Here is an 18,025-nt window from a genome sequence, read left to right on the forward strand (position 1 = left end):
GTGCACGGGCCTCCCCCCTTAAAATAAATTAGATAGCTCTTAATTAAAGCATACATACACAACAATGAATAAAGAAAGAAAGAAGAAAAGATAGAGGTGTGAAAAAGTCAAAACATCTTAAAGTTTCTTTGTACATAAGAATCTGTCAAACACAGAGTTCATCGTAAATGCCTTCTTATATTAGCTATAATATTATGTATATGATATATCATACACATTGTCGTATTTTCTTATATTGATTAAGTTCTTGATAGAAAAAAATTAAAAGTCAAATATTGATATAGTCTGTCTTTCTCACAGAATAACATAACATCTTGATCTCACGAATCACTCTGAAAATATAGAAACATTTCTTCAACCTGAGAATGATTTGTTTGTCTAAGTGTCCTTATAAGTTCAAAATATAGTTCTGAACATCCATCCAAAACATATACGGTGATACAATAAATAAAATATTGGTCCCATCAGCACAGCACTACTCTGTTAGTCTTTATTTATGCCATCATATAAAGTCTTGAGCCTCTGGAACCTTTATTTTGAAGGCAGGTGTCTCTGTTCCTGTCTCTGGATTCCCTCGTGTAGTTTTCATCTCTCGGTTGAATGAAGGAATCAGATGTTTTGGTGTTGTGCTGATTTGAATTGTACATTGTCGTTCGATGCAACAACACTGTTCGGACGACATCGGCTATAAGATCACAAAGTTTTATTTTTGAATATAAAAAATTAAATACTGCAGATGAATTACACTTCATGAAGGGGCGGATCCTCGGAGGGGGCCAGGGGGGTACTGGTCCCAACTGAAATCTAATTGGCCCCTGAAGTGCCCCTGTCCTGTCAGGACTAACAAAAATAGGCACCTCACTGAATTATGCATGGATGATGGATATGTTATGATCTCCATCAGCATCAGCAGGATTTACAGCCTCACAACCCGGATCTGGTGTCAAAATAAAAGCTTTTTCTACACATTAGACATTTGTCCTCTTCAAACAGATGCAGCCAACGATCCTGCAGCAGATGCAGCACATCCAGCTTCGTGTGGAGGAGGAGGAGGAGGAGGAGGGGACTGTGCAGCTCGGTGTGTTTGCACTGGGCCTGCCAGGAATAGAAGGAGCGGCCCACACCTCTCCGGAGAAGAGGGGAACACGGTTATAGGCCGATGGCGCCACCGTGTGGATGCACAGCTCAGTGGACCCAGGTGGGAGGGAAGTTATCTGGTGCACAGATCCAGATGTGCATGTCAGAGGAAATCAAATCCATGTTGCAGGTTGGACAAACAGGGAACTAAGGTCACAGCTGTGGTGTGGAGTGGACTTCTCTCTGTCAAACAAGGTCAGGATGTTTTACTTGAGCACAAAGCCTTTAGTTAAATAAGGGTCAGAGCAAAGTAAAGTACACATACAATGAATTTGGTGTTGGTCCAAGCATAAATATAAAAATGTTATAAACACTACAATAAGGATTATATATGCAATATGAAGAATCGATATTTACATGAGTATTATATATATATATATATATATATATATATATATATATATATATATATATATATATATATATATAATACTCATGTAATACTCATGTATATATCGATATATATATATATATATATATTTAGAGATGATTCAGATATTTTGGTACATAGTTTACATATATATGTTTATCATATAGTGCATTTACATCGGTCACTTGTTCTGAGATAATATGTAAACCAATATGGCGTATTTCAAATACAAGAATATGTAAAAAGTGGCTAAATAGATTTGTATGTGTAGCCTATATGAGACACTCAAAGGTTAAATGCAGTTTTTGTCAATGGTGGTAAATGAAAAAAATTATGGTAAATTCAACAGTAGCCTATTTTGTGTGACCTCGAGCAACAGCTGTAATTTACAATAAAATAAAGAAAAATAAAGTAAAGACCATTCAGCCTCAGCCACTGTCTTACACATCGAGAGAACATTGTTTTATTAACAAGCTAAAACATTATATATACATATATAGTCTGAAAACTTGCAGGCTAAGTCTTTATAAGCTCCAAACAAGGCACCAGGGCTCCTCAAGAAAATACATGATTTACCTCATCGCCTGCATTTGTTTCTGCCTCCATGAGGATACATTTGGCTCATGTGCATATTCAAAATGGTTTGTTTGGGTGATACATGAGATGTTGGTCTGAGAGCCCCTGGGTTACAGCTGCTGTCACCGGCTCGGATGGATGAAGGGAGGGAGAAGGAGAGAGGGAGAGAGGGAGGCAGAGAAGGGGGGCAGAGGAGTGGACAGACACTGGTATCGGAGGGGGAGGCGTTTGGCTCGGTGAGGACGGGGAGTGAGCGAGTGGAGCGGCTGAGGAAGCAGCGGATCTGTCCCTTTAAATCACCAATACAGCGCAATCGGAGGTGAGTTTGGAGATATTCGGGTATTTTGTTTTTCCTCCCCCGTGTATAATAATCCTTACGCGTCCGTGCGCCTCTGCAAAAGAAAAAAAACCCCGTTCTCCCGACACCGAGGGCGGCTGCAGCAGCAGGGAGAGAGAGGGGGAGAGAGAGGGGCTTCATCAGTGTCACGAATCCGGATTTCCCCAGCCCTTTGCCGGCAGAGAGGGTGGGGAGGACCGTGGACAGGGTCAGTGGAAGATTTCCTTCAGCTCGCCAGGACGCACGAACCACTGTATCCAAAAAAATCAAAACAACAACCTCTGGATCTCGTGCGTTGAAGTAGAGGCCGTGTCACTTTGTGTAATAGCGGAGCATAAAGGCATGCGCTCCAGTCTTGTGCCCATTGTCGCTGGAGGGGTTGACATACTGGCTGCCTCCCTCCAAACATGTCACCACCCTGCTGCCAGGCACGGCTAACAACCAGGGCCCCGAAACGCTCCGGTGCTCACAGGAGAAAATATCTCAGGCTTTGTGATATGTGCACAAGGTCTGCGCGCCTGTGCGTCTGTGTGTGTGCGCTTGTGTGTGTGTGTGTGGATAGCCATGGGAGAGAGAGGACATGCTGTTCTATCCATCAAAATGCCCGCATTGTGTTTTCACACGGTGGAGCAGCGAGCAGGGGCCTGTGGTGGAGGATGTGGCTCCGTGCTGCAGGCCCCGTCCGCTCCGGAGCTGCTGCTGGGATCGATAAGGATTGATGCATGTTTGCGCGTCTCGAGAGCGGCCGTGCTGGGCTCGCATGGCTGCAGGCTGCGTGGCTGGGGCCTGTCCAGCTCTGGTGGTGTTTGGTCCAGGCCAAGACAAATGTCCATCTCAGTGCATGGGTTCCTGTCTCTGTTCCCTCTCTCTCTCTATATATGAGTGTTTCAATGTGGGGGTGTGTAGGAAACACAAGACCTGACTGTATGTGCTGGTTTTTAATGGTCCAGCTCCATTCTCCCAGCAAAGAAAGTTAGATCAAATCAACAGGCTGAGGAAATCCAAGCTTATAATATCTCTGTGTTGTCCATTTCTTAAAGGTGTTTCCTCAGTTCTTGCTTTGGGAAACGTGGAAACACCAGAACCATCTCTTGCGTTTGAACATTCACTTTCTAAAAAAAACACACCAAAGAAATCACATGTGAAAGTTACACCAGGTTGTAAAAGGAGGAGGAGGGTGTGAGGAGAGCTGTCAGCTTGTTTCAACATCATCCTGGTGTGAGAGATGGTGTCACTTTTATCTGTCTGCCTCAAAAACTAGAGTCCGGTGTCCAAGTGTCCAAATCAGTTTTATTCTGCTCTGTGATAAACGTCGAGCTTACAGTGTGTGATGTTGTTGTATCCTAAAGTGAAGCATCTCCTGTTAAGGGTATATCTACAGTTTATTCATCACTGATGCGGCATACGGGGTGATTTAGGGACACGGCTCAAACCCTGACAGATAAGGACAAGCATGCAATATGGTGTGATGGAAAAAATGTGTGTGTGTGTGTGTGAGAGAGAGAGAGAGAGAGAGAAAGATAAACATATTTAAGGGGATAAATCTATTCGCACATTCACAACATGGTCACTTAGCTTCCATTAGGGGACCAAAGGCCTGTCCCACAAGGCAAACATGACCTCTGAGGATTTAAACTTGCCTTATTTATTCACTATTTGTCATTAGCTCGGTCTCGCTTAGTGCTTTTGTGTTATGTTACAGTGGTTAGGTTAAAATGATGGTACATTTCCAATAGGGCCGATTGATACCCCATCATAAATGATTAGAATCTGATACCAAGTAATCCCAGGGCCAGAATCTGCAATAATAATAATAAGAATCCCTTAACCTTTTAAGATTTAAGTGGCTAATGTAGGGAGAGCCATGTGCCACAATTTGTCTCACTGGGATTAGGATTTGGGCTCAGGATTAAGGTTGGGATTATGATTAGTATCAGGGTTAGACTGGGGGTACAGCAGCAGACAATGGATTTCCTCTCACACACACACACACACACACACAGGCCATAATTACAGCCATGAATCTCCGAGCTACTCCACAGTCGGAGTAATTAAAGCAGGTCTCTGTCCTCGGGAGAGAGGGCGACAGACAGAGAGACAGAGTGAGAGACACAGTCGTAACACTCGATGTGCGTGAAGAGCGACGTGTTTTTTGATCGTATGTGGGAAAACTTCCACGCTGTGATGAGAGAAGTGTAACAGACAGAAAATAAAACATTTACGGGTTTTGGCTGCGAAAGGTAGAAGAAAGATGGGTTTGATTTGTGTCAATATTACTCTGAGTATTCCCACTCTCTGATCGGTGAAGCGATGTTACTGGTGCTTTGGTGATGGAACAAGTTGTGATGATGGATAAAATGATTTCTGATCACAAAGATGATCATGACAGTTTGGCAATGATGCAAATCCCAAACCCCAGGATCTTCAACTTACTGTTATTTACTTTATTGGGTTTTTTTGCTTGAGCATACAACCACAAATATTTTGGAATTTTATCATCTGAATTTTTTGAGGGGGTAAAAGTTAACAAAATAAATGAGAAACTTAAATATAGCAGCTGTGATTATAAGTGTTCATTATTGAAGGGGGGTGTGTATATAAGTTGATTATCTTGAGATGTATAATATAAATAAGTATATAAGTTTATGTGCATGTTGTAGTTCATTATAAATGATCCAGTTCTTCCATTTACAGGGAAAACATTTTATCTCGCTCCAAGCAGAAAAACCTGTCTCTTTATTTATGGTAGTTAGTTGGTAGTTTGAGATCTTTCTCATTGAAGCCTGTTTTTTTATTATTAGAAATGATGTAAGAATAACAGTTTATTTAATCCTCAATTTCATGTTCAAATTCAAATCATATGTCTCCAGGCAAACCTCCACCACTCCTTACTAAAACAAAAATCTACCCATACACTTTTTGGCTTGAAAATGTGGAGATCCCCAGGTACACACACAAATGCTAATGGAAACGATTCCAAATGTGTAAATATGAATTTGCTTTATCTTAGTTACCCAATCACTTGCTCATGTCCCCTGTTCTCCTTGTACTTCTAGAGTCAAGCCGATGTGAGCTCAGCCCTTCGCCCGGCTCTGTCGTTTTGACTCAGCAACTGTTTCACGGCCGTCCCCCCGCTCAGCTGACATCGACCTCCTCTCCATCCAGTCACATCAGTGTCCAGAGGGTCCTGTCTGTGCACCATCACTCAGGTAGTGCACTCACTTTGTTCCCACAACACTCAATCTGAAGAATATTTGTGAGTCACTGAAATAAGTCTTCTCGTGAATTAACAAAGTGAACTCTGTAAACATATGATAAATACTGATTTGGTTTTTATGTGTGATCGAGGCTAAAATCTTAATATGCTGTATAAATTATGAATATTGATCTATCATACGAACATACACCCCATTCTTAGTTAAACTGTGCTCAGTATCTCCACAAACTGTATTTTCACCAGGATAGGTTCTTGATTATTAGTGTTGCACCACTATGTTTTCACCTCAGAGTGGTGCTATACATCTACAGCTGAGGCCACACTGTCCTCTGAACACAGGTGAAATGACTCACATGCTAATTCACTTTAAATCAGTGCAACAACAATGCAAATTAATCACAGTTTAATTATTAACTCATTAAACAAACGTCATTGTACCAATTTTAAGATGTACATTTGCATAAGATTATTAATAGTTAGATGTCAAAAATAGACTGTTTTGTTTTCAATCTGCCATCAACAGTGATGCAAAAGTGAAAATGAAAGTAATGGCCTCTGTGAGAGTATTTCATGATTTGTTTGGTATTATTTGATCATTAATACTGATAAAACAACGGTGTCATTTTAATGTTATCAATCGCAAGATGATCTGCAGAAATCTTAGCAAATTGTTTTAGCCATAATTATTACAAAACATAAAAGTTGTATTTGATTTTAAAATAAAATCATGCAAATAAACAATCTTTCAGACAAATCTATAAATGCAGATATTCAAAGGGGTTGTTTGCAGTCAGTCGTGTCCTGGTCACACACGAGACAGAAAAGTCCAGGTATCTGCAGGATCTGTTCCAAAGTCCAGTATTTGGTAGAGATTGTGCCGTCAGTGTGTTTTCTGCCGAACATTTCCTTTCCCTGCATTTCTACCTGAGGCGTGCCAGCATATTTGATGATGATCATTTATCGCTATCATGCATAGTGAGCATTTTTTTCATATCTTACTCTCGCTCTCTTTCAGTTTTCTCCTGTGCTGGTCTACTCTGATGGATCAGTATGTCTACCACTAATAATATCGCCCAGGCCAGGAAACTGGTGGAACAGCTGAGGATTGAGGCAGGGATCGAACGCATCAAGGTAGGACGAAGGTTTACTGCCAAATGTGTGTGTGTGTGTGTGTGTGTGTGTGTGTGTGTGTGTGTGTGTAAATATTTGACCATATACTTTTTTTAACTTCTTTATCATCCCCCTTTCCCCTGCTCCTTATGCTCCTCCTTTCTTTTTCCCATACTTGCCCAATTCTCCTCCCGTTTAAATCCCTCACCCTCTTTTCTCCCCTTCCCTCACCTCCCCCTTCTCTCGTCAGGTGTCTAAAGCAGCAGCAGACCTAATGAGTTACTGTGAGCAGCACGCTCGTAGCGACCCTCTGCTGGTCGGGGTTCCCACCTCTGAAAACCCGTTCAAGGACAAGAAACCCTGCATCATCCTATAGCTGCTTTCTTCTCATGCTGCCCACACACACACACACACACACACACACACACACACTCTCACATAGAAACACACACATAGACACACACAATCAATACTGTCAACTGACCCCCAGACGCACACATGCAAACACACAACTTCAAGCACCCCTGTCCCATCTTAGGGGGCTATATCTAGAAACCACACACACACACACACACACACACACAAATACACAAATACACACACATACACACACATACATCCAAAAGAGCCACTCTGGAAAAGCGCCATACCCCAGAGCCACAGCTCAGGGGCAGGTATCATGTGCACCCAGTGGCCGACATCAGTATATCACTGAGTATGATCCAAGGTGCTTTGGTAATATTCATATATGCTGGTAAATTAACTACAAGTGTCATCTTAACTTGAAAAGGGATCTGGACATTATACACTAATAGAAAAGTGGGATTTTTCTTAATTTTTTGTTTGTCCTGAAGTGAGGGGCTGGGTGAAGGGTGGACAGCTGAGCCATAGGCCGGGAGTGGGAGGATGCATGTGGGCTAAAGAGACGGGCGGTAGGTGCTTCTTCCAACCGTGCCAAACACGTCCTGGTGTCCCGTTAAAAAGCTTAAAAGTTATTTTTATGAGAGTCAAAAGTCTCCTAGAGCTTTGTCCCAGTGCAAATTCATAGCAGGGCCTTTTGGAGCAAGTGGCCAAAGCCTTCTCCTTTATCGGACTATAGCATGTTCCCACTCAAACCGGCCTCACCAGACCTTCTCTGCCTGTGGCCTGACTATGGCCGTCTTCAGCCTTTGGCCAAACCTCCCAGCTGTGCCAACCTGTACAAAGAGTCCTCTCTATAGATACCGATCTGCCGTCACTGATTCCGCTGCAGTTTGTTATTATGGCTGAAATCAACGTCTAACCCGACCTCAGATCTGCACCTATGAGGTGAACCCAGCTCGACACAGAACTTAAGCTAACCCCGGACGTTTACTGCATTTTTCTTATCAAGAGATACTTGTTTGTGAACTCAGTGTACTTTTTGATATTTTCGTTGAAGCGTTACTTAACAGACGATACTGTATTTTTTTAGTTTTTTAATGTTTTTCTTTGTGTTGCCCCTGGTTGATCAGGTTTCTTTTTTCCCAGCTAGTGTTAATGAAACAGAAGGAGATCTGATCAGAGGCCGAGGGTAAAACCTAACCAGATACCTGCTATAGAAACTTCAAGGTTTCTATTGTACATCAGGCCTCCCTGTGCTTTAACCTGAGAGAGGGCGAGGGCGCAGTTTGACCCCACCCGAGAGAAGGCTGGGGGAGAAACCCCCGACTTTAAAACTAGAAACTGTCCCCAAAAGTAAAAAATGAAGCTTTCTGTTTGTTGCCTTCTCCGCTCATGTTCTTTTCATTTGTAGTGTTGAAAGGTGGAAATGAAGAGAAATCATTGGATTGTGCAAAGATGGAGGTGTTTGTTTTATTTGCCTCTACAGCCGAGGAGTGGATCTTGTCTTAGTGCAAACTAATTCTGCCTATAAATTAGATAAAATGCTCGGCTTTACCAGTCTTTAAAGTTCCCAGTCTCCTCCAGTGTAACAGCTCGCTTTAACGTGAGCTCACACCGGTTGGAGGCTGGATCGCTCCCTCACTCGGTTTTCTCTGCTCCTCCACGTTGCTCCTCCTTTTCTGAAAAACCAAACTTGATTGTAAAAACTGAAGATGACGTGGGGGGGGGGGATGAGCTTAAGAGAAACAAACTAAGTGTATAAACTTTCTTTCAGACATGTGCAGAAGTGATAAGTTGAAGAGTAGCTGTTTTGGGTTTTATTTTTTTGAGTTTTCTCTCTCTATGGAGTCCATGGAACCTGGTCAGTTGAGTATTACCCTGTACAGTGTTTGTAAGATACAAAATCTAAACACAGAATCCCCCTCTGTGGATGTTTGGATTTTTTAGTACTACTTATTCTGTTCTGTCGGTCAGGATCATGTCTGTCATCATTTATTTATTTTAATTTTATTCTGTTAATCAGGTTTTAGAGGCTTGTGATAGCGGAGGTTGGTTTTTTATTTAACAACAGATACAAATACAACCACAAGGTGAAGATTAATAATTTTAAAAAAGAAATGCCAGTCGTGTTTGGTTTAGGATTATATTCTGTTAAAGGATGAATTGACTCATTCGAGATGCAAAAACCAACCTCCTGATCCGTCCTTTAACACCGGAGCAGCCCACAGGTTTTCTTCTTCTCCAGTGTTGATTTTGGTGGGCGACAGACGACGAGGACAACACACACATCCACACACACACCTACACTCTCCTATATTTGCTTTTTAGACTCGAGGGACGACTGTCAGAGGTCAGAAGTTGGAGGAGCTGTGAGGCCTGAGCGTTGAGGGCTGGTTTTGACGGTTAATGGCTGAAAGAAGAAAGCTTTGTGCCATCATATTTACACTTTAGCATTTAGCTCAAGGCTTTTGTCAGGAGTTGCGTACAGTGACAGAGCAGGGTGGGGTCACTTGTACGGGAATTAACAACTCTGACAGACAGTCATGGGGGGTTGAGCCCACTGCTCTGTTCTCTAATCACTAGGTCAATACGACCCACCTGTTCTGCTGAGGTTTGGTAGTGTGGAGTTGGAGGTGGTGAGAGCTGAGCAGTGAGTTTGTGTGTGAATGGCTCCACACCTACTCATCGATGAGTGTGTACGTGAGTGTTTAAGGCCCTGCTAAAAATATACAGATTTGTTAGCTTGTTGTTAGAGGAATAGTTTTATATCTTGGGGAAATGTGCTTATTCAGTTTTCTTGCAAAAAGTTAGAGGAAAAGATTGACTGTGCATTCAGGGGGTGAGTGGAGAATAATCGGATAAATTATTTCCCAAGCAGGAAAATTCCCGTGAACGCCAAGTTTGAATAACAACTAGGAAAGTTGATTAACATAATCAATCAGCTCTAACTAGTAGCTTCTCATGTAAACTTGTCAAATGCAAACTACATGTGTATCTCTCACAGGCACCTAACACCACTTTTTAATTAATCATTTTTATGATTAATGTGCACATGATTAAAATGATCTATATGCCCGTCATATCTGATCCTTTTGCTTTGCTCCTTATGATACAAATTTTGATCAGAGGTGTCAAGGTGTTGTTTAAATACTTTAAACACATAAATACAGCACATTTTGTAACAGCGTTGTTTTTTCCATATGTTTTTTCTACATTCCGACTTCAAAGCACACATAAAAGTCAGAATAACGACTTGGGAAATTGTACCTTCCGAGGAGAATGCGAATGCACAGTGGTACCACTCTCATGTCTGCAGTGTAAATGTGGAGCTATTGCCCACCTTGAGTTAGCTCAGCTCTGCATAAAGAATGGACACAGGCCTGGCTCTTGCGAATACTAGCAAAATTCGCTGACCACCATCTCTAAAACTTGTTTATTTACACATAATTGTATTATTTATTGACAGTTTTGAACTATAGAGGTGCTAGTAGGCTGATTTCCTCACCTGTATACACAGCCAGATGTAGATGTGTCCCCTTTGTTCAGTCTTTATGCTAAGCTTACAAGCTGTAGCTTCATTTTTAATTTAGAAACATGCGAGCGGTGTTAATTTTTTCACCTATCTACCAGCAAGAAAGCATATATTCCCCTAAATATCAAGCATTTCAATATCCTGATGATACAATACTACGTTAAAACATGAATTATTTGCCTGATACAAAGCCCTGCTTCATCTTTCATTTACGTCTGGTCCTAAAAAGGAGATAGTAGGAGCTGGAGAAAGGCCATAGTGAGGGTAGATATCGAGGCTGTGTGTGTATTTGTAGATATTCATTTGTGGGTGTTTGTTTGTCAGATGCTAGCGTTTGGTAGCTGAAAAGGATGATGTGGCAGAGCAGCAGGCAGAGAGGAGAAAATAGAGTGTGAGTGTGAGTGTGTGTGAGTGTGTGAGTGTGTGTGTGTGTGTGTGTGAGAGACAGAGAGAGAGAGACAGTGTGTACGAACACAAGGGGCCTCTGGAGTCTGTCTGTACTTCAGTCCTGCCGTTCCAGGTCATGGTGACTCTGACCGGAGACGAGGTCATTTGACAAGCAGCACGAATGGCCTCCCCCTCCAGGCCAGTGTTCACAGTTTAGGGAGGCGCAACCACAACTAACCCAGTTAAGGGTGAGGAAGTTATTTTAAGACTTCTCTTTTCAGATTAGTTATCCCAAGGTCTGTCTCAGCTCTATTAAATCAGCTGCAGGTGACGTTTTAGTTTTAGACGTTTTAGGAAATCAACTAATTTGATTTCTTTCTGAGACGTAGATAAGAAGATCATCTGTTTGCTGATTATGATGCTACAATCAATAATGACATGAATATGTCTTATCTTATGCGTGGAGTTAAACAAAGAGGAACCGAGGAATTAGAAAAACTGCACAAACAGCTCCTTACCTTAACCTAAACCATCACAACTGAAGGCCTAACCCTAAAACCAAGTCCGAACCCTAAATCAAGCATTTCAATTTGTGAGGACCAGCCAAAATGTCTTTACAAAGTCAAAATGTCCTCATAATGACTATATTGGTCCTCATATACAGATAGACTTGCACACACACACACACTGGTGTTGTCCTGATGGTATCTGACAGATACTGTTTTATTTTTATCATCATTGTTCATTTCAGTCATTCCATAGCTGGTTGGGCTTACAATCAGAGACAGCCGTAACCCATCGCTGGTTCGGCTGACAGTTTGTCTGATTGGTTGGTTGTTAGTTTGCCTTATAGTGGCGTATATTGTGTTAATGCTGGTGTTGGGGTTATCAGATCCACAGAATGAACAGTCTTAAAGTACAACACGTGGCTCGAGATGGAAAATCCACTGGTGTTGTGACACGAAGCGAGCCCGGTGAAATTCATGTTTGGTCGAGTGGGGAGAGCTGCGGCTCCTCGCCGGTGGACTTTCATATCAAACATCAGTGAAGCGGCTCTGAGCCCTTTCCGAGACTCATATTTTGTGTTCTGATCTCCTGTGTATGCATACGGTATATGTAACTTTTTTGCCTTGATTGATTATGAAGAAAATATATCTATTTTTTGTAACTGTTCTCTGATGTGCCATAACTCATGTTTTCTTGCACACTGTTAATATTTTGTGGATATTGCTGTTAAAAAAGATGATATTGAGAAGTAGATAACATTAATAAAAAGATGATATAATAACTTGTCCCCTTGTGTTTGTTTTATTTGAAGTCATGTGAGTGGAATAGCTCCATCGATGTCAGTCTGTCGGCTGGTTGGTTCAGACTGAAACATCGGATGGTTTCCTATGAAATATCTGCACAAACATTCATGGTCCCCAAATTTAAAATCCATAGACTTTATATAAAGATGGACGACATGACAGATCCCCAAATGTAAAGCCAAAATATCTGGATCGCCCCCTGGTGGCTGGCTGCAGTATGGATCCTAACTCCTCCTTTTCAGTGTTAGCGAATTGGACCAAATTAAATAATCAGGTTTTCTCCTTTTTCTCAAAGATGGATTGGATAGTTCTTATAACACTGGTGTATGTTCAAGTGTTCATTTTTAGTACTGCGTAATTAGTAATGTTAGCAAACCAACTTAGGTGAACATTGCACATATTATCTTCCAGCTGCATGTTGCTGCTTTGCTTATGTGCACCTTGTCAGAGCCATTGGAATCCCTGCAGACTCTCTAGACTTGTTAATTATTAGCTGCAGTTTATTGAGTTTCTGTTTTCTTTTCTTGCACTCTTTAAGTTACAGGGTACAGCTTTCTCACACCAATTGAAAAGACACACAAATGTGCAGGCACACGTGAATACACGGCGTGCAGTACACTGGACACGAACAAAGAAACAAAGTCAACGTCAACAAAGAACACAAGGTAAATCCTCCCCAGCCAGGTCATTTCATAGGAATGCCTTTATTGCAAGTCCTCTGTCTTGGTGTGTGTGTGTGTGTGTGTGTGTGCCCTTTGAAGCTGTGCTCCAATAGTCACGAGTCACTTCCAACTTTCAAACCATGCTTCCTCCATGTCCCCTCTGCAAGTCAGAGCCAATAAGATTTAGGGTGGGTGCGCCACAGCCAATCAGAAGTCACTTCCTTGTTCGGCTGCTAGTAAACAAATGGGAGGTCCATGTGTCTGAGTGTTCCCTCTCTTCTCTGCTGGGCATGTCAGAGCTGTGAGCAGACATGTGAGAGCGGAGGGTGGAGCGGGGAGCAAAGCAGAGCGGAGGCAGAGCTGTGGACAAACTACTTATGCAATGTTGCAGGAACATCCAGCTACCTGAACATGATATTGTGGCTCGGGTGGGGTTACATCAAAGAGGAAATTGTGGAGGCCTTGGCCTGCAGCCCTTTAGAACTTACATCTGAAGGTTTGGCAAAGTCACAAGATGCAAAACATGTTCACAACGTAATTAAACTGCAAATTGCGTCCATCAAATCTTGAGTTTCGACAGGTTACTCAAATTTTTTCCAGCTTCCCCCCCACCTCACAACCCACACACACACACTTATTGGCTTGTGGGGGCTGTGTTTCTGCACCAGCTTGTTCTGCCTCTTTATCCCCAACACAATGAGTTTCTGTCTCCACCCTGGTTTCTCTCTGCAACTGACTTACGCCTTCTGTACTTGAAAAACAGGGAAACACATTCACAGCGCCGGGCCGATGACTAAGACTTTGTCCCGACTGCGCATGTTTTTTTTTCCATGACTTAAACTCAGATGTAAACTGTAGTTGTGTGACGCGGCTGCTTCCATGACGCACGTGTGATGTTTTTCCTTTAAGTGACAACTGAGCAGAAATCTTTTGATAAAGCAATAATAATTTATTGACTTAGTTAACAGAGCACAAAATCAGAGAAATAAATAGCTGCTCAAACACCTGATACAACAATAAATTAACAGTGTGGTCATTTAAGCATTCTATCAAAGAAGTTATTATTCTTGAAGGCACAGCAATATTATTTTTTGTACAATAACAATTTCATTTCTGACAACACAGTTCCTTCTGTGTCCTCTAAACAGAGAGAACAATTCTTTCATTCAGTCCTGCGCTGATGATAAATCCTGTGTGACTTCAACTTCCATCGTTTTCATTTCAGTTTCCATGGTGACGATTCCTCCACAGGTTCAGCAACTCATTTTCAAGAAACGCACGCCGCACGCCCAGTCTTTCTCTAAAGAAAGACTCCAGCATTGTTCACGCATACCACACACATACCACACATTCACATTTACACACACACACACACACACACACACCTTCTCTCCAAGGACCTCTCCCATGTCAGAACACACAGGAATGTTGGGCATAGTTTCACCACTGCAGCATTCCTGTCCGGTCCATAGAAACACACACATCTCCCAGGAACGAGTCAGGGTGTGGAAGTCTTGTTTTCGCAGCTACTACATCTCTATTGATTACTGTTACACCCCATAAACATTGTGAGCAGCCAAACAGGAGTATGACAAATGAACTTAGATTTTGTTTAACTGACAACGTGATCTTTTCCATCTGTGTCTTTTGCACAAAATCAATCATAGAAACCAGTCTCCACTCCCGACTGCGTCACTTCAGTCGCTGAAAGGGAGTCCTTCATCCCTGCTCGTCATCGGTCAGGGCGGCCGTCACAGACCCCTCCAGGCCATCCCTGCTTGACGGGACATCAGATCCCTCAGTTCATCACTTTCTGAACCCAGGAAGAGTTCTTGTGTTTGTTGGTGTTTTGAGGCAGCAGACCCCTCATCGTTCTTGCAGGACCAGCTCAGGTACCCACTGGTTGAGGCGTCGGCTCTCCTGGCAGTAGGTCCCCACCTCTTGTAGCCTGCAGTGGTTAGCCTGGGGGTTCTGCATGGGAAACACACAAGACGTCAAATTCATGGTCATACCAGAAACATACCAGAAAGAAATTCAATCACAAGGGTTGAAGTAAATTGTTGAATTGTTCCAGACCGTGCAACAACAGATTGCACCAGGAGTATGGAGCAACATTTTTAGCCACAGCATAAGCACAGTTTGTAATAACACATTAACACTCTGGGTTACATAAGAGCCAAGTGGTGCTGAGTGAACACACTGTAACTAGCATGCAGTGAAGGTCCTCCTGGTTTCTGTTGGCATCCACAGATCCTAGCAGCTGCTGGAGCCGCTGAGCGCCAGAGACTCGCAGGATGGTGATGCCGCTGTCGCAGCAGAACGACTGTAGCAGGGTGAAGTGGATCTGCAGTGCCACATCGTCTTCATCATCACCTGCCAGGACGCACAGCACCACGCTGTCTGGGTCCCTGAGGAGGAGAGAGAGAGAAACAAGGAGAAAATGATGATTGTTGAGTAAGACACTTGCGCTCACATGCCTCGGACTGTTGGGTTGGGCAAAGTTAATAACTGAAGAGAAAGAAGAGCACATCCAGTGCTCGTGTGTCATGAAAATTACAGTTGCAAAACCAAAGTAAATAATTCCAACTCACGCATTAAAAAGTTTTGCAGATTCATAGATGCCGATGGTGAGGCAGTCTTGTTTCTGAGCCGTTACCAGCAGCTCCTCCAGAGCCAGACCCACAGACTGCATCCTGGGGGGGGGGGGGCAGAACAAACAAAAACAATTAAAACACAGGATCATGAACACAAAGCTGCTGCAGAAGGTTGTTTTCAAAATGAATCCATCAATCTAATTCAGAGCTGCGTGTGAAGTTCATGTTGCATGTTAGTGATAAAATAAATTATTCAGATTCAGGGTCCAGATAAAAACACAACATAGATTCAACTACATAAAAAAGCCCAAAGGTAAAAAAACCTATATATTACCTTGTATATTAATATAATATCCACAGCTGGAATAAGTAGCCTGTAGTGCTAAACTTTATATTTGATAAAAACCAAAATGATTTTATTCTTCAGAGTCACCAAGCCTGCAAATTAATTTAAAGACATGAAGTATCAGTTGTGTGGGTCCACTCATGAGGCTGTGCAACATGCATGCACAGAAGTGTGCAAACAGAGCTTCAAATTGGCATCAAGAAGGGTTTCAACAACTTTTTAAACTTTTTAATGACTTCATGCATCAGTTGTTTAAGTTGTAATGTGCCTCTGTGTTGTCAAATATTTATGGGTTAAAGGTCAAAGGAGGTTTCAGGTTGCAAATCTGTGCACTGCAGAAACATATAGTCCCAAATAGAAACTCCAATCCAGGGAGGGTCAGAGGACGAGAGTGTCCAGCACAAGGTTTCTATCCACCAGGCTCAGACACACACACTATCCTCACAGTGAATCACAGTGAGAGCAGAAACTCAGGCAGGAAACCTCACCTGTTCTCGATGGAGTCAAAGCTCTCCTCTGGAATCATGGCTCCAAAAAATCCAAGTCTTTAATCCCACTGCGTAAAAAGCGTGATAGTCCGATACTGTGGCTCCCTCAGTGTGAGTGTGTGAGAGTGTGTGTGTGTGTGAGCTCTGGAGTGTGTGCAGCAGTTTGTTGTGAGCAACGTTGCGAAACACGTTTTATACTAGGGTTGAGAAGAGGGCGGGGCCTAAACAACTGCAAATGCAAAAATAAAAAATCAGTACAATTTGAAATAAAATAAATCCATCGTATCTCCTCTTCACGTGGTTCTGTTGGTTTGGTTACATCAGCGGGGGTTTTACGCAACGCTGCCTCGGTGATTGTGGTTCCTGTGTGACATAACAGCGAGCGACATCTGCTGATTATCAATGGAATGAATCGATTCACATCAAAAGATATTAGAATAAACCGCGTTAGAAACGGGAGTGAAATCTGATCCTCACGTTTTCACAACGTTGAGTCTCCATAACTGAGGAGGACAGCCTTATTATGAGTGTGGCTGACATCTAGTGGCCGACTGAGGGAAAGACAAGGCGGTGTCATCTCACTGTCAAATTTGAATTCCACACTAAGTATATCCGTATTTATTTTGATCTCAAGGTTCTCATGTTTAATTAATAATCTTAAAGTCTTGGTTTAAAGTTACAGAAAGATATGTGATGAATAATTAGATAGATTGGCTAGATGGGTAGTTAAGTAAGTAGGTAGGTAGGTAGGAAGCTAGGTAGGTAAGAAGGTAGGTATAGGTAGGTAGGAAGGTAGGTGGGTAAACTCCTACCTAGATGAATTTCCTGAGAGTGGGAGATTAAGACCTCTTAAAACACAGTGTTGAAATAAAACAGGTTCAGTTAAACATGGAGTCAAACTAAATGGTCATGTTTAGAATTTGTGTAACCTCCTTTGTGTCCTCTCAGGCCTTCACCGCAGCCTCCTCCAGCTCCTGCTTCCTCTTCCCTGCTTCCTCCGTCTGCAGCAGGTGCCGTGCAGCTCAGTCCTAATTGAGATCAGGTGACAGTCGAGGGTTTTCCACCACTTCAGCCTGAGCAGGTCTTTAGTTCCCGTCACAGAATGTTTAGAGTTGGCGTCCTGCATCTTCATGAGATATCCAGTGAGTTGTGATGCATTTCAGAGAATGTGGGTTGACAGAGTGCTCCTGCAAACCTCTGCATTCATCCTGTCGTCTCTGTCAGCAGAGAAATCAACGGTAAGAGCCAGTGTGATCAAACCGTGAGAAAATCATTACCACCGCATTAGATGAGGTGGTGGATTTGGGTCATTTGTTCTCCACACTTTCCTCTTTACGTGATTGTTTTTGTGGTTAGTTTTTCATGAGCTGCAGCCTGAGCTTTCTGTTTCTGAGTTGTTTTTTTTTAACCTTGTGGTTTATCCTCTTCTTATCTCTTATCTTCTCTTATCTCGTTGACTAGGAAACATGTCCGCCTACAACGTGGAGAGTATTTTGGGCATTTTCCACTCATCCATAAATAAGACTTGTGATCTGCAGGCTTGTTTGTTATTTTCTAGTTGTGAGTGCCGTCTTTTGGCAAACCCTCTACTTTCCA

General features: G+C 42.5%; 2 protein-coding genes across 3 annotated transcripts; one reads left to right on the plus strand and one right to left on the minus strand.

The window, feature by feature from the left end:
- The first annotated feature begins 2,246 nt into the window (after positions 1–2,246).
- Positions 2,247–12,321, plus strand: gng7 (guanine nucleotide binding protein (G protein), gamma 7). Of its 2 annotated transcripts, none has more exons than XM_020098014.2 (4): positions 2,247–2,402; positions 5,477–5,629; positions 6,653–6,768; positions 6,998–12,321. In XM_020098014.2, the coding sequence occupies exons 3-4, from the start codon at positions 6,688–6,690 to the stop codon at positions 7,121–7,123; spliced, it is 207 nt and encodes a 68-aa protein (XP_019953573.1). In that variant the 5' UTR covers positions 2,247–2,402; positions 5,477–5,629; positions 6,653–6,687; the 3' UTR covers positions 7,124–12,321. The 2 variants fall into 2 exon arrangements, with proteins under 2 accessions (XP_019953573.1, XP_019953574.1); XM_020098015.2 differs by lacking the exon at positions 2,247–2,402 and adding an exon at positions 2,472–2,628.
- A 1,607-nt stretch (positions 12,322–13,928) lies between these two features.
- Positions 13,929–16,901, minus strand: LOC109636370 (growth arrest and DNA damage-inducible protein GADD45 beta-like). Its single transcript, XM_020098011.2, has 4 exons — positions 16,430–16,901; positions 15,593–15,694; positions 15,202–15,409; positions 13,929–14,972 (listed from the first exon to the last, which is right to left on the minus strand). Exons 1-4 carry the CDS (start codon positions 16,465–16,467, stop codon positions 14,868–14,870), a joined length of 453 nt encoding a protein of 150 aa, XP_019953570.1. The 5' UTR covers positions 16,468–16,901; the 3' UTR covers positions 13,929–14,867.
- Positions 16,902–18,025: the final 1,124 nt, after the last annotated feature.

Source organism: Paralichthys olivaceus, chromosome 12 (assembly GCF_024713975.1).
Source record: "Paralichthys olivaceus isolate ysfri-2021 chromosome 12, ASM2471397v2, whole genome shotgun sequence".
Taxonomy (NCBI): Eukaryota; Metazoa; Chordata; class Actinopteri; order Pleuronectiformes; family Paralichthyidae; genus Paralichthys; species Paralichthys olivaceus.

What these genes read in the sequence shown, in the direction of transcription:
- LOC109636370 (XM_020098011.2), bottom strand. Translation starts at nt 16,467, where the DNA reads ATGATTCCAGAGGAGAGCTTTGACTCCATCGAGAACAG. An exon ending in TCTGCAAAACTTTTTAATGC is followed by an intron (nt 15,410 to 15,592) that starts GTGAGTTGGAAT and finishes TCTCCTCCTCAG; the next exon opens with GGACCCAGACAGCGTGGTGC. An exon ending in TTCACTGCATGCTAGTTACA is followed by an intron (nt 14,973 to 15,201) that starts GTGTGTTCACTC and finishes TTTCCCATGCAG; the next exon opens with AACCCCCAGGCTAACCACTG.
- gng7 (XM_020098014.2), top strand. Translation starts at nt 6,688, where the DNA reads ATGTCTACCACTAATAATATCGCCCAGGCCAGGAAACTGGTGGAACAG. An exon ending in CAGGGATCGAACGCATCAAG is followed by an intron (nt 6,769 to 6,997) that starts GTAGGACGAAGG and finishes TTCTCTCGTCAG; the next exon opens with GTGTCTAAAGCAGCAGCAGA.